The 14,709-nt window shown below is 41.0% G+C and overlaps 2 protein-coding genes across 47 annotated transcripts in view; one reads left to right on the top strand and one right to left on the bottom strand.

Annotated features, from left to right (window-relative positions):
* The window catches only part of TPH2 (tryptophan hydroxylase 2), a 365,498-nt gene that overhangs the window by 68,870 nt on the left and 281,919 nt on the right, over positions 1 to 14,709 (top strand). For all 46 annotated transcript variants that reach the window (XM_064283865.1, XM_064283862.1, XM_064283861.1 and 43 more), the window contains exon 9: positions 11,034 to 11,160. In XM_064283865.1, coding sequence (XP_064139935.1) covers positions 11,034 to 11,160 — 127 coding nt within the window. The remainder of the gene's footprint in view (positions 1 to 11,033; positions 11,161 to 14,709) is intronic.
* LOC135231136 (proteasome subunit beta type-3-like) lies at positions 6,245 to 8,447 on the bottom strand. The gene is made up of 2 exons (XM_064283215.1): positions 8,434 to 8,447; positions 6,245 to 6,894 (listed from the first exon to the last, which is right to left on the bottom strand). Exons 1-2 carry the CDS (start codon positions 8,445 to 8,447, stop codon positions 6,384 to 6,386), a joined length of 525 nt encoding a protein of 174 aa, XP_064139285.1. The 3' UTR covers positions 6,245 to 6,383.

Genomic DNA, 14,709 nt, shown 5'->3' with positions numbered 1-14,709 from the left:
GCTACTAACTGAAAAGTTGGAGGTTTGAGTCCACTCAGCGGTGCTTCTGAAGAAAGGCCTGACAATCTACTTCCAAAAAACCAGCCATTGAAAACCCTACGTTTCACAGTTCTACTCTCATACCTATGGAGTCACCATGAGTGGGTATCTACTCAACTGTCACTCGTTTTCCATCCTGCAATGTAGATAATTTCAACAACAACAATAACAGCAACAAAAACCAAAAAACCAAACCAAACCCACTGCTGTTGAGTCAATGCTGACTCATAGCGACCCTATAGGACAGAGTAGAACTTCCCCATAGAGTTTCCAAGGAGCGCCTTGCGGATTCGAACTGCCGATTTCTTGGTTAGCAGCCGTAGGTAGCACTTAACCACTACACCACCAGGGTTTCCACAATAGCAACAGCAATAAAAATATTTCTAGTATGAGTAGCAAACATGTAAATATTGACTCTTACGTGCCAGGCACTCTTTTAAATGTGTATATGGATTAACTCATTGAATACAACAACCCTCTGAGTTGTTACTATTTTAAGTTTTAGACGAGGAAACTAAGGCACCAAAACCAAACCCAAACCCACTGCCGTCGACTCGATTCTGACTCATAGGACCCTATATGACAGAGTAAAAACTGCCTGATAGAGTTTCCAAGGAGCGCCTGGTGGCTTTGAACTGCTGACCTCTTGATTAGCAGCTGTAGCACTTAACCACTACGCCACCAGGGTTTCCAAACTAAGGCACAGAGAAGTTAAACAACTTGCCCAAGGTCACATAGCTGGTAAGTAAAGAAGTCAGGACTTGAACTCAGGGAGTAGTGTCAGCATTTGTGTGCTTAACCACTTATTCTATGTCGAACAGTAACACTGAACAGAAAAACTCAAAACTTACATGCATACTGAAGTCCAATAGCTTTTTCCTTGGTTTTCTAATTACAAATTTGGTATAAGGTAGTTGAGGGCGTGACTTTCTTACTTTTTTTGGTGGCCCTTCTTTGCCAGAACCCTAAACACGTGCCTACTGGATGGTTTAGCACCATGCTGTCCTTGCCAGTCGGTCTGATTAATAGGCTTGTTAGAAGCCTACTCTCTCCTTTGACCTTCTCAGAGCCACCTTTAGCCTGCCCCATTTATCAAGAGGAAGCATCTCCAACTTCAGGAAAAGACTCTGGGCAAAAGAAAGGGATGGCACCTCACTACAGCCCAGTTATGCAGGTAGGCAGCTGCTTTGCCTGTGTCCTCAGGCAGAAGGACCTAACGGACTGACTGCCAGGAAGTCCGGCGCGGCTCTCAGCTGTCAGTGTGACTGTTGGCAAGCCATTTAACCTCCCTGTGTGAGGGATGGTGAAATAATGCTTTGATCTCTAGAGAGAAAAAAGCTTTATATAAATACCAAATAGGTCCACTTTTACTTGGCACCTCCTAAATTCACTTGGAGGCTGATGTGTCTCGTAAAATTCCAGCATATCCTTAGTTACAAGGCCAAGTTCCTAGACCTGGGCTCCCAGGTTTTCAGCCATAATTTCCGTCTAGTTTTGTGAGGTGCCTAAAAGCAAAACTAACCTCTAAGATTTTTTTTACACAGCCTTTTGTCTCAAGAGCTCCAAGCACTCTGACAAAAACAAAAAAGAATCCTATACATTATTTAAAATGTGTATTTTGAAACCATATTTGTGCCTAAGTGCCCTGATTTTGTTCATTTTGGCTATAATAAAATTTCAACTGTTTATCTATTTTTTTTTAGCAGATTCAAAGCAGGACTTTGCCTTGTCCTTTTTTTCCCTTCATCAACCAGATGTCTTCCTTCTGTGGTGCCCATAATCTAAAATTAGCACTTGTAAGCATCCTCACCTGAATACACATTTATATTCCCTCAGCGCCCTGCAGCCAGGGAGAAGTTCATTTACGTAACTTAAGGTGTGGAAGACTGAGAAGACCTGGGAGAATTTTTTTCTCAGGAATATTTGCATTTTTAAATTGTAAGCGCAGAAGAATAAATTTGAAATGATAGAATTTTGGGCTGGGAAGAGGTAACTACTGTTTTTCCCTCTTCACCACTCTGTGGAGAATCACCTCTATTGACAGGCCCAGAAACCATCGGGAGAGAGAAGGAAAAAGGGTCTGACATGCCCCACCATATTCCGCTTGTCCGGCATCATTCACTCATATCTGTGAGGCAGGCAGTAGTCATTGCCACCATTTTACAGACGGGAATTCAGAGGTTCAAAGAAGTCATATACTTTCCCTCAGGCCATATAACTAGGAAAAAACAAAACCAAGATCTGGTTCAAAGCCCTATTTTTCTACTAGAAATTAAAAAAAAAAAAAATTAAGACTTAGGTCTCGCTTGGATTCACCTGTATTTGGAACAACTGAGCCCCATTATTGCTGCTCTTTTCTGTTGAGTTCCAAAAGGATCTATTGCATGCCAGGTTTTCTAAGCAGTGGAAAGCCAAAGATGAGCCTAAAATGATCTCTGTCCTGGAGAAGCTTACTACTCCTTGTTTAAGTGACAAAATATTTTCTAAAAGGGCAAACTTACTCAAGTACAATAGAATTAGGTATAAATACAATTTCATATAGTATGAATAGTAATAGCTAACTTCTTGGGAAATTATGCTCTCAAGGCACTATCTCACCAAAGCTTTTAAAACCATCCTGAGATTGTTATTGTTAATTGCTTGTTGCCTTTGAGTCAGCACTGACTCACTGCAACCCCATGTACAACAGACTGAGACTTTGCCCGGTCCTGTGCCGTCTTCGTGATCCTGGCTATGCCTGAGTACATCGTTGTGGCCACTGTGTATTCTGAATGTCTTTCAACCTAGGGGGCTCATCTTTTAGCACTATGTTGGGCGATCCATAGGGTTTTCATTATCAAGTTTTTAGAGGTAGATAGTCAGGACTTTCTAGTCCATCTTAGCCTGGAAGCTACACTGAAACTTGCCCACCATGGGCAACCCTGCTGATGTTCAAAATACCGGGGGCACAGCTTCCAGCATCACTGCAACGTGCAAGCCACCACACTATGACAAACTCACAAGGGGGTACCCTGATAGTCTCCATTTTATAGAAGAGAAATTCTAAGTCTGTGGTGTCCAATACAGTAGAGTTGTGACTATTTAAATGGAGCATTAGCCACATTTCAAGTGTTCAGTAGCCACCTGTGCCACGTGGCTACCATATTGGACTGTGCAGATATAGAGCATTTCCATCGTTCTAGAAACTCCAATGGGACGACACTGCTCTAAGTAACCTGCATACACAACAATGTGGGAAATGGGCTTAGGTCTGACTCCACAGTATACGCTTTTAACTCTTCTATTATGTTGTTGTTAGCTGCCATGGAGTCGACCTCTGACTCATTGCGACCCCATACGTTACAGAGTAGAGCTGCTCCATTGGGTTTTCTCAGCTGGAATCTTTTACGGAAGCAGTTTGCCGGACCTTTCTTCCATGGAGCCACTGGGCAGGTTTGAAACCTTAAACCTTTAGGTTGGCAGCTGATCAAAAATCGCTCGCACCACCCATTATGCTATATTGCCTTCTTAATATTTTGTGGAATTCGGGGGAGGGACAAGAGTTAAAAATCTCTTATTTCCTTAAGAAATAAGAAATATCTCAGGAAAGGTAGGAAAGTAGAGACATATCAAGAGTTGCCCTTTCGTGGTACTTTTAAGGGTTGGGAATTATTGCCTTCATGAGAGGGGGAAAGTTAGTACTTGCTGTTTGGCTGCCCTTTTAGGGGACCTTAAGGTGACTTTTCCCGAGTTATTCTAGGATCATGCCTTATTCATTTTTAAGCCTCAGTTCCTGACATAGTACCTGGTCCATAATAGGCACACCATAAATGCTTCTTGAACTGAATTTTAAAAAAAGATAACTATAATATCTGCCAGTCTCAAAAGAATCCTAATGAAGAAGAATAACAGCAGTGGACTTTCTTATGATTCCTAGGGGGAAAAATGCAAAGAAAGGTTTCCTCCAGAGCCATAGCCAGGTGCTCGGCGCCGCAAGAGGGCCACATATGGATTTATCTATACCGAGAGGGGGATGTAAGAGGAAGAATATTAAGAGCTGCCTGAAGTCTTATCTGGGCCAGATTTTACAGTATGCTATTTTCAACCTAAAAAAATGCTGTATATGGCTCCAAAGCATGCAATGAGTGAGAAAAAAAAATTGCTTCAATACCAAATTAACTCCCGTTATCATCTCCTTAGTGCAGTGAAAACAAACTGCGTCACCCCCGGCAGCGTGTCCCACGTCCCTGTGTATTAGCCCAGATTAGTTGCACTTACCACCAAATGTTGTGTGAAAGCAGGAAAAAAAAAAAAAAAAAAAGATACCCTGTTTTGGCTCCTGGCTCCATCCTCCTGCTTCTCTTCACCATTGCAAACTCTCCACCCCTCCCAGCCCTCTTCCTTTTCTTCTCCTCATGATTTAGCTCAAGTGTTGGCTTCGGTGTCGTTTAAAACAAACAAAATCTATAGAAATATGTTTTAAAAGACAGATGCGCTGATTCAGGATGGGAAGCAAGCCTTGGACGCTCACTCACTGCCTCTTGAAGGCTTTAATTTACAGCAAAATAAAAAGGAGTTGTTCAACACGCAGCATGAGGACTCAACTTTGAAAACTGATAAGAGGAGAAAAATGCCAGACTCATTTTGAATTTGAACTTAACAACCTGGACCCTTATTTCCCCTGCAGCAAACTGATCCCAACTTTCTCAGAATGATTTAACCATTCCCTGGAGACGGTTTGCCCAGACCCCTTTGTAAGCCCATTTCAGCGGGCTTTAGAATTCCCCTAACAGGGCTTATCAGAGAAGATTCCAATTTAGAGCAGCAAAAGTTCAGTGTCTGATATCAGCTCTAGCTGTTTTTTTTTCCCAAAGAAGACATGATGTTTTACCGTGTTAACTGTTTTGAAAGGTCCTACATTTCCGGAGAATGGAGCGCTTTGGTGAAAAGGACCCTGGAGAGCATTATTCAGGCGAAAATGCATCAAAGGGATGTGAGTTAAAAAGAGAAAAGTTTGCAATGTAGAGATTAAAGGCAGCATGTGCTGACAGGTGCAATTACAGCCGAATAATTGAATCTTTTAAGAGAGATCTGGTGAGATAAGGCAATAGATGTGGACTCACAAGGGAAACAGGTTCATAATTAGACCCTCAGGGGTCCAGCTGTGGAGGCTAGTGCCAACGGAGGGATCTCGAAGTACTCTACATGCAGGACATAGTAACACTGGCACTTGCGCTTTGTGCAATGGAATAAAATAGCATGATTTCAGCCCAATAGAGCTTAACGGGTAAAAACTCTATAGAGGAGGCTCTGTGATCCTGGTGAGGCTCAGCCTTCTCCTTCAACTACCTCTAGCCTGGAACTTCTCTCAGCCCCTAGGAATGGCGAGCAACTCAGCTTCTAATCCTTTAGTCTCTTGGACATCAAAGAAAATGTGAATTTTTCCAAGTTAAATAATTGCTATGACTAGTGAGTGACATTAGAAGTCTTTCTTAGCTCTTTGGCAGAAGAGTTTTTAGCATCTCAATTTCTTTTCTATACATACCCCTTAGCCAAAGACACTGGGATAGAGAACAATCCGGTGTTTATTTCTGAGAATGTTCCACTGAAGTCATAAAAGGTAATAACTGTGTTCCTGGCTTTGGAATAGAGGTGCTTAAAGCCTTGGCCTGGCGAGTAGCGAGGTTACTATACGTACCGTGCCTGCACTTTGTTCAGACATCTGAAGGGCAGCTCTGTCTCAGGGTCTCTGCATGGAGACAGAGCTGATAAGAGGGTATAAACTATCCAGATACAGTGTTATCATTTCTACCTACAGCAGGGCAAAGGACATCACTAACGCTCCATTAGTAATTGTGTTAGACATTTTGCTTCAGGCTTTCATTCTTATTAAAACAATGCAACTTACTCTGCTGTATTGTATGATTTTTTTTCTTTAAATTTATGATCTTTTATCCTCATTTATGTACTAAAAAACAAAACAAAACAAAAATCCATTGCCGTCAAGTGAGTTCTGACTCATAGTGACCCTACAGGACAGAGTAGAACTGCCCAAGAGGGTTTCCAAGGAGCGCCTAGTGGATTCAAACTCCCAATCTTTTGGTTAGCAGCCATAGCACTTAACCATTATGCCACCAGGGTTTCCCATTCATGTGTAGTGAGATTAAGTCATCATTCTAATTCTAAAACCTAATGCTATTAAAGGTTTTTAAATTGGCTAGTGAGTTAGTTTCTGATAATGACACCGTAACCTTAAATTCAGGTGATAGCTCCTTTTCTATCATGGGGAATTTTTTTTTTTCTTAAAGAAAAACTATTTTATTTTTTTAAAAAAGTGGACTTGGGGGTGCAGGAGGAAGAGAGGGTTATGCCATTAGGGCCTTCAGTGTCCTGGTGGTGATTCTGTCCTTCACACCGATGTGGACAATGACTCCCATTCTGGACACCACATTCTGATCCACAGTCTTTAGCATGTCCTGGGAGATGGTTTCAAATAAGTATTCTGGATCCATGCTGGGATCCCAGAGGGACTCGCACATCCCGTACATTTGTTTGGCAAAGGTGCTACTGACCACAAAGTGGTCTGGCACTATGAGGCAGCCCATGAGGCCCCGAGAGCAAATGAAGGGCTTAAAGGTCTTCAGGTCCAGCCCGGTGATGTAGTAGGGGCCCAACCATTTCTCATATAAGAGATTGGCCACCATGCTCCTGTGGGTACAAGACTTGATCTGCTGACCTTCCTTCAGCTCACACGGGTTCAGCTGGTACTTGAGGCAGATGGTCTGAACATCAGTGGCGAGCCTCATCAGGCCAATGTACAGATGGTCTCCCATGGGAAAGATCTTCTGGAAGTCTGTGGTCACCATCTGGGTCTGACTGTATGGGGTAAATTTAACTTTTCCCAAAAAATTTGGTCCTTGGGCTTGGTTCCTGGGAGATAATCTCTAAAACCTTGGAATTTCCCAGTGACTGAAGTGTTTTTGATGAGGCCTTCAGACTCCATCTAAGGGTTTTGCTAATGAATGACTCAGGTTGGGGCTGGCCAGGTCATAAAGAAAAATCAGGTGCTATCTCAGTTGAGGAGCCCTGGTGGTGCAGTGGTTAAGTGCTCTGCTGCTAACCAAAAGGTCGGAAGTTCGAATCCACCAGCTGCTCCTTGGAAACCCTGTGGGGCAGTTCTACTCTGTCCTATAGGGTCCCTATGAGTTGGAATTGACTCCACGGCAATGGGTTTGGTTTTGGTTCTGGTTCGGGTTTACCTGAGTTGACCTGGGAGTGGGATGGGTGGGTGACGATTCATTCAAGCATGTCTAAGTAATGAGGTCCTGATAAAGGCTCTGGAGAAGAAGCTCCATTGGCTTCCTGGTTGGTGAAAGACATCAATGCATGTGGTAGGGTAGCGAATCCCTTTTTGGGGAATGAAAGTTCTACATTAAGAACCATCCACGACTTCACCCTGTGCATCTCTTCATTTGTATCCTTTTTGCTGTAATAAAACTATAATTGTAAGTATAGCACTTTTCTGGATTCTATGAGTCATTCTAGTGAACTAACAAACCCAAGGGAATAGTGGGAGTCAGCAGGTCAGAAGTTGGGGTTGGGGGAGGGTCCTGGGAACCCCTGAGCTTATATGACTGCTTCCTGAAGGGGTAGCAGGAACCTCTGAATTTATACCGAGCAGGTCAGAAGTGAGGGTGTTGCGAGAACTCCCCAGCTTGTGGCTGGCATCTGAAGTCTTGGGCAGACTTGGCAGTCTGGAGGACTGTGTCTTTTAACTTGTGAGTTCTGTTCTAGCTCCAGGTGGTTCGGGTCAGAGGAAGAAGTTCTGCATGTACAGCTGGTGTCAGAACAAAGGTAGAACAGCGGGGAGCAGAATTGATAGAGGGCATTGATTTGATTGATCATTGCAGTTTAGTGTGAGATGTGGAATAGATTGATTTTGATTTTTCTCTAGACTCCATTGGTACCTAGGTAGATAGAAGACTGTCTTCTGCCTGAGCCTTCTTCAAGTATTTAACAAGCTCAGAAGTAAATCCCATATTGTACCAAGAATCAACAATCACTGTAGCTACAAGCTGCTCTATTCTTTTTACATTATGAAGCACTTAGCAAAGTGTTATACATGCTGGCCACTATCATTATGAATATATTTTAGTTTCTGTTAACCTTGTTTATTCATAACATGAGCAAATACCACCTTTGGTATGTCCTCGTAGTTTGACATCTGGTCTAATTTGGAATTCTCATTGCCGTATCTTCTGCCTGGATCAGTGGCGTTGCTTTAGTATTTATAACATGGGGGAAAATTAGGGTATTCAGGTTTTTATAATTCCACATGGGTGCAGGCTACCTGATCTTTTTTTTAAAAAAATTGATCATAAGGGTTGAGTCTGTACGGACTATTTACCTATTTACCTTTCTCTCACCATCTTCCATTTTTTCTCCAACATTCCACAATGCTAGTGGAATTAAATATGGAGAGCTCAAAATTCAATAATCACATTCAGCTTTAGTTTTAACTGCTAGCTGCTTAAAGCATGCTAGTAGCGCTCCTGTCATCAGCAGCTATAACAGTGGTTATAAGCCCTGGCTATATTTTATTATCACCAGGAGATTTTTATAAAAACTACAGATGTACAGGTCTAACTCTGGGGTCTGGCTGAGCTGGGTTTTGGTAGGACCTGGCCACTGGTGTTTTAAAAAAAAGTAGATTGAGAGGGTCGATAACCACTAAGAAACCCCATATTAGGAAAAGAGACAGGACGTACTGTTCTGGTTGAACAATTTGCCTCCAAAATTCACGTCTACTCAGAACCTCAGAATGTGACCTTATTTGGAAATAGGGTCTTTGAAGACATAACTGATTTATGATGAGGTCATACTAGGTTAGGGTGGGCTCTAATCCAATCCAGAGACCCAGAGAGATAGCGAGAACACCAAGTGATGAAAGAGGCAAGCCAAAGAATACCAAGGCTTGCCAGGAGCCCTAGAAGCAAGGAAGAGGCAAAGTAGGGATCCTCCTTCTACCCTGAAGAACTGTGAAAGAATAAATTTCTGTTGTTTTAATTACCCAGTTTGTGGTACTTTGTGACAAAAGCCCTAGGAAACCAATATGCTACCAATTTACAATTTAACAGGCTCGACTAAACTCTCTCCCCTCAACCTAAGCCGTACTTTCCTCACTCCTTTTCTTATTTGGCCTACATCTGCAAGTTAGAACAAAGCAGAAAGAGTATAACATTGGACTCAGAAAACTTTGATCTCAAATCCAAAAAAAACTCCAGTAGTCTCTCTTAGTAACAGTGTGACCTTGGAAAAGATGCTTAAATGTGCTGAATTTTAGTTTCCTCATTTGTCAAAAGGGAATAATAAAGTTCCCTTTTAAGTGAAGATTAAATTAGTAATGTGATATGAAAACATTTAGGACAGTGCCCAGTACATAATAGGAGTGCAGCATATCTCAGTTGCCTTGCTGTCTTGACTGTCCTTTCTGCCCTGTTCTATCATGTCTTGTCTGTCCTATCCTGTCTTATCCATCCTGTCCTGTTTGTCTGGGGAATAAACACCACATATTCTTTTCTACAAATTATGTTTATCTGTAAAAAAGAAGCTATTGGCACACAGTTGACGGAATGAATTTGAAGTGTCTTTTAATATGCTATTCACCTATTCCCTCAACTGACATGTCTATGAAATGGCTGGCCAGTGTTGGGGATATGATTTGAAGGTGTGGGAACAAGATTTTTTTTTCTATTGGGTGATGCAATCTGTTTTATGTGGACATCAATCTTGTGCCCTTGATCGCCATTGCATTTGCTTCAACTGCATGACCAATCTGACCTACTTTATATTTGTAATAATAGTGGTAGCAGCTGGCATTTATACTACAGCACCTATTTGAAGTGATGCACTTCAGAGGAGTACAGGTGAAGCTAGGATCAATTACTACCTGGACAATTAGTTTTTTTTTTTTTTTGTGAAGAAAATAAAATGTTGCTGTGTGTTGATCCACCCCAGAGAGTCATAGAGAAATCCATTCCAATCTAGCTTGGTATATCATGGAACAGTTTGTGATTCATGGCAATGACTCAGGAAGGCTTCTGCCTTGCTTTGTTGTGACACATACCTGTCCTTTGCCCAGGGATAGGCTCCAAATGGAAGCTCAGGCAAATAGGGAGGTTCGAAGCTGCTGTCATTACTTAGTTCAGGCATATCAAAGCAGAGAACCAGGATGGTCTTTTGGTGCGCAGGCTCAAAGGAGTTGCTTGTGTTAGGAGCAGAATAAATGGTCTATGGTAAAAGCCACTCTGATAATGGCAATATGACCCTCTGCTGCTTCCCAGTGCTTGGCAAAGTGTAACATGGGATGCTCTGTAGCTTAGGGGTTAAGAGCAATCAGAAATCATGACAATCTGGATTCAAATTGTGGCTTCACCACTATCTGTAATAAGACTCGGCAAACTTTTTCTGTAAGGGCCAACTAGTAGATATTTTAGGCTTTGAGGGCCATATAGTTTTAGTTACAGCTATTCAACTCTGCCCCTACAGCCAAAAGCAGTCATAGCCAATACATAAATGAATGAGTGTAGCTGTGTTCCAATACAACTTGATTTACAAAAACAGACAGTGGGTGAGATTTAGCTTGGGGATTATAGTTTGCCAACTTCTGATCTATAGGATCTTGCACTAATTACTTTTATTCTCAAAGGTTGTTTTGAGGATTAAATGAGAAAATTTATGTAATAAAACATTTACAATGTTCTTGGCACGTAGTAAGCACTTAAAAATAGAAGTCTCTGTTATTTTATTTAAATGACTATATAAGACATTGATTGTAAGATGCTTCTAGATTTCAGAGATGTTAAAATGTGATAAAAAAGAGTCTCAGAGTTGATGAAATATGGTAAAGCAATTAATTATATTAACAAGGTTATATTTAAGATTTTAAGTCTTTTGTACCAGTGGTCATTTAAAGCTTCTTGTATAACACTTCTTTATGATGTTCTTCTTGTCAGAGACACATGTCATGAACTCCTGGGTCATGTTCCATTACTTGCGGATCCTAAGTTCGCTCAATTTTCACAAGAAATAGGCCTGGCATCTCTGGGGGCATCAGATGAAGATGTTCAGAAACTAGCCACAGTGAGTCCTTTTCATTTCCAAGCTAAAAAAATATTCTGTTGTGTACATTTGTAAGTAAAGAAAGCCTCAAAGCTATTGACTATAAATCATAATTCAAACACTTTGGAGAGGGGCTGGTAGTTTTACTTCTTTACATGTTCTGTTATTTTGAAGCACAGTGTGTTCTTGGTTTGTTAACCACCAAAATATTCGTATTTCATTCTTTTAGTTCAGGAGCTGGCTAAACGTAAAGAGTTAGGTAGTAAATAGTTTAGGATTGCAGGTCCTAGGTCTCTGTTGCAACTACTTAGCTCAGCTTCTGTAATGTGAAAGCAGCCACAGACAACATGTAAATAAATGAGTGTGACTGTGTTCCAATAAAACTTTATTTACAAAAACTGGTGGTGGGTTGGATCTGGCCTACAACTTGCTGACCCCTGGTTCTAATTCAATGTTTATTTCCTAGAAATATTAGTAACAGAAAAATATATGAATTTATGGTAAAGGAGGTGTTGTACTTGGGAGTATCTCTTTGCTTAGTTAATGTGGTATGATCAGACCTAACTTGAGTCATCAATAAGAAACTCAGGCTAAACACTTATTATAAGCACAAAACCTGAAAAAGATATAGTACAGGCAGTCCCTGGATTATGAATGAGTTCTGTTCCTAAATATCTTTAAGGTGAATTTGAACATTTAAGTTGGGACAGATAGGCACGTTTCGTATCTAATATCAGCTAGTCAAATGTTTTTCTTAGTATATAGTGTACCTTTCTATGCATAAAAAAATTAAAGAAATACTTCTAGGTATACTAAAACATCTTAAACATAATAATACAGTAATTATGTTTTGATGTGTGTTGCAAAGTGGCACCCATATGTTATTATTATGGACCATTATATGTACCTGGGATTTTTAATATAATAGGCTTTACGGTGGTTGGTTCATAACTACGGGTTGTACATAAGTTGGATGTTCATAACCTGGGTGCCATGGTTACAGCAAAGTTCTTCTCAAAACAAGCAATGTGAGAGGAAAGTAATGTTGTAATGTTGGCTCCTACCTTTAAGATGCTGAGGATTTAGATCTAGTTTTATTTTCATCTCATTTCAAAGAGCTCAGGGTAAGAAAGAGGAGGCTTAACAAACTCACATACCTATAGGGACCAGTCCGTTAGCCCAAGTGAGCAAAGACATCAGGGGAAGAAAAATGGCATCTTAAGTTATAGCTATCTGATACAGATACACATCATTGGCTTATTAGACATACAGGAATATTCTTTGCTTCTACCAAGAAATAACTTTTCTCTTAGATTTCTTGAAACACACAGCCCTTTCAGTATATCTTTTCTTTCCTACTTTTGATAGAAATATTGGACCTGAAAAATATTTCTCTACTAAAGAAAAACAGCAGTGCAAGAACCATCTAAATGGTAACTGATCCATGGTGTCATTATAGGGATTAACAGGGATTAGTAGGGACTGCAGTAAACTAGAGAGAACATGCTGCTTCTACGGCAGAAGCCTGGTTCTCTGCTCCTGATGATGGTTGTCAGGTGGAGTTGGCCTTATGTTGCCAAATCTTCCAAAATTTTGAGAGATGCTGAAAAGCAAGATTTCTAAGTAAGTTTAGTTATTTTGGCTCATTAAAAAACAAAACAAAACCTGTCACCACCATTATGAAGTGAGAAAAATATGTCTATAGACTGAATCTGGCTCTTGGCTGCCAGTTTATAACCTTTGCCCTAGGGTTTTCATTTTATGTGTGTTAGTCATCTATTGCTGTGTAACAAATTACCCTAAAACTTAGTGACTTAAAACAGCAATTATTATCTCACAGTTTCTGTGGGCCAGAAGTTTGAGAGCAGCTTGGCTGAATGGTTCTGGCTCAGGGACTCTCATGTGGTTTCTGGGCCTGCAGTTATCTGAAGGTTTGGGGATTTGCTTCCAAGATGGCTTACTCATGTGGCTATTAGCAGGAGGCCTCAGTTCCTCATTAGGTGGGCTTCTCCACAGGCTATATAGTATCCTTATGACATGGCCACTGGCTTCCTCAGAGCAAGTCATCTTAGAGAGAGAGAAGGATGCGTGATGCCTTTGTGATTTGATTACCTACTGTTCACTTTGGCCATATTCTATTCATTAGAAGGAAGTCTCTAAATCCAGCCTACACTCAAGTACAGGGGAATTAGGCTCCACCTTTTGGAGAAAGGAGTGTCAAAAAATGTATGGAGGTACTTCAAACCACCACACAATGTGTACTCTTATGTAGTTCTCAAACTTTGGCTCTGGCTTTAAACTTCAGGTTTTGAAACCTTTTTCACACCTTTAAAATTTCTCTTGAAATTTTCTAGGTTCAATTTTTGATACCATGGAGCTTCTCTTCTTGATCATAGATGAATATAGTTTTTACCTGTCTGACTCTGAACAACCACAAACTGGGATTCAGCTCTACCAGGCTCTGTGAGGAACTGACCATATGTGCGTTCAAAGAGAAGAGAAGGAATAAAGTAGAGGTTTATAGATATTAATGTAGATGGATCTTAGTGAGTGCTCTTATTTCTTTCTTAAAAACAGTTATAAGAAAGCAGTTTTATTGTCCCTTATTTTTCCCCTCTATCTAAATTTTTTTTTTTATCAAATGATTCCACCATGCATCTGGCAGTTTGTCACACTGTGGTGGCTTGCATGTTGCTGTGATGCTGGAAGCTAGGCAGTCAGTATTTCAAATATTAGCAGGGTCACCCATGATGCACAGGTTTCAGCGGAGCTTCCAGAATAAGACAAACTAGGAAGAAGGACCTGGCACTCTACTTCTGAAAAAAACTAGCCAATGAAAACCTTATGAACAGCATGGAACATTGTCTGATACAGTGCCAGAAGACGAGCCCCTCAAGTTGGAAGGCACTCAAAATACAACTGCAGAAGAGCTGCCTCCTCCAAGTACAGCTGATCTTAAAGATGTGGATGGAGTCAAGGTTATGGGACCTTTATTTGCTGATGTGGCATGACTCAAAATAAAAAGAAAAGCTGTAAACATCCGTTAATACCTGGAACATGGAATGTATGAAAAATGAATCTAGGAAAATTGGAAGTCATCAAAAATGAAATGGAAGGCGTAAAGATTGATATCTGAGGCGTTAGTGAGCTCAAATACACTGGTATTGGCCATTTTGAATCAGACAATCATGTGGTCTACTGTGCTATGTGTCTTAGGCTGGGTTCCCTAGAGAATCAAAACCAGTAATGTGTATAAATATATATTTAGACAGATTTATATCATGGAAATGGCTTACACAATTGTGGAGGCTGGAATGTCCCAAGTCCATGTGTCAGGATAGAGGCTTCTCCTGATTCTCGTAGCCACAGGGCTGGTGAACCCAAGATCGGCAGGTCAGAGAGCAGGGCTTTCGCTCACAGGCTGTGAAGATCGATGAATACCAAGATCAGCAGGCAAGACTGCAGGTAAGCTGCTAGCTCAAGTCCCAAGAAGTGGAGATCAGATGAATGGGAGCCAGCTGCAGAATCCAGCGAGAGCAAAAAGCCCATGAGCCCCGCCAGAATGTCCAC

Source organism: Loxodonta africana, chromosome 4 (genome assembly GCF_030014295.1).
Source record: "Loxodonta africana isolate mLoxAfr1 chromosome 4, mLoxAfr1.hap2, whole genome shotgun sequence".
Lineage (NCBI taxonomy): Eukaryota > Metazoa > Chordata > Mammalia > Proboscidea > Elephantidae > Loxodonta > Loxodonta africana.
The sequence above is the reverse complement of the archived record's forward strand: the minus strand, read 5'-3'. Positions and strand labels throughout refer to the sequence as shown.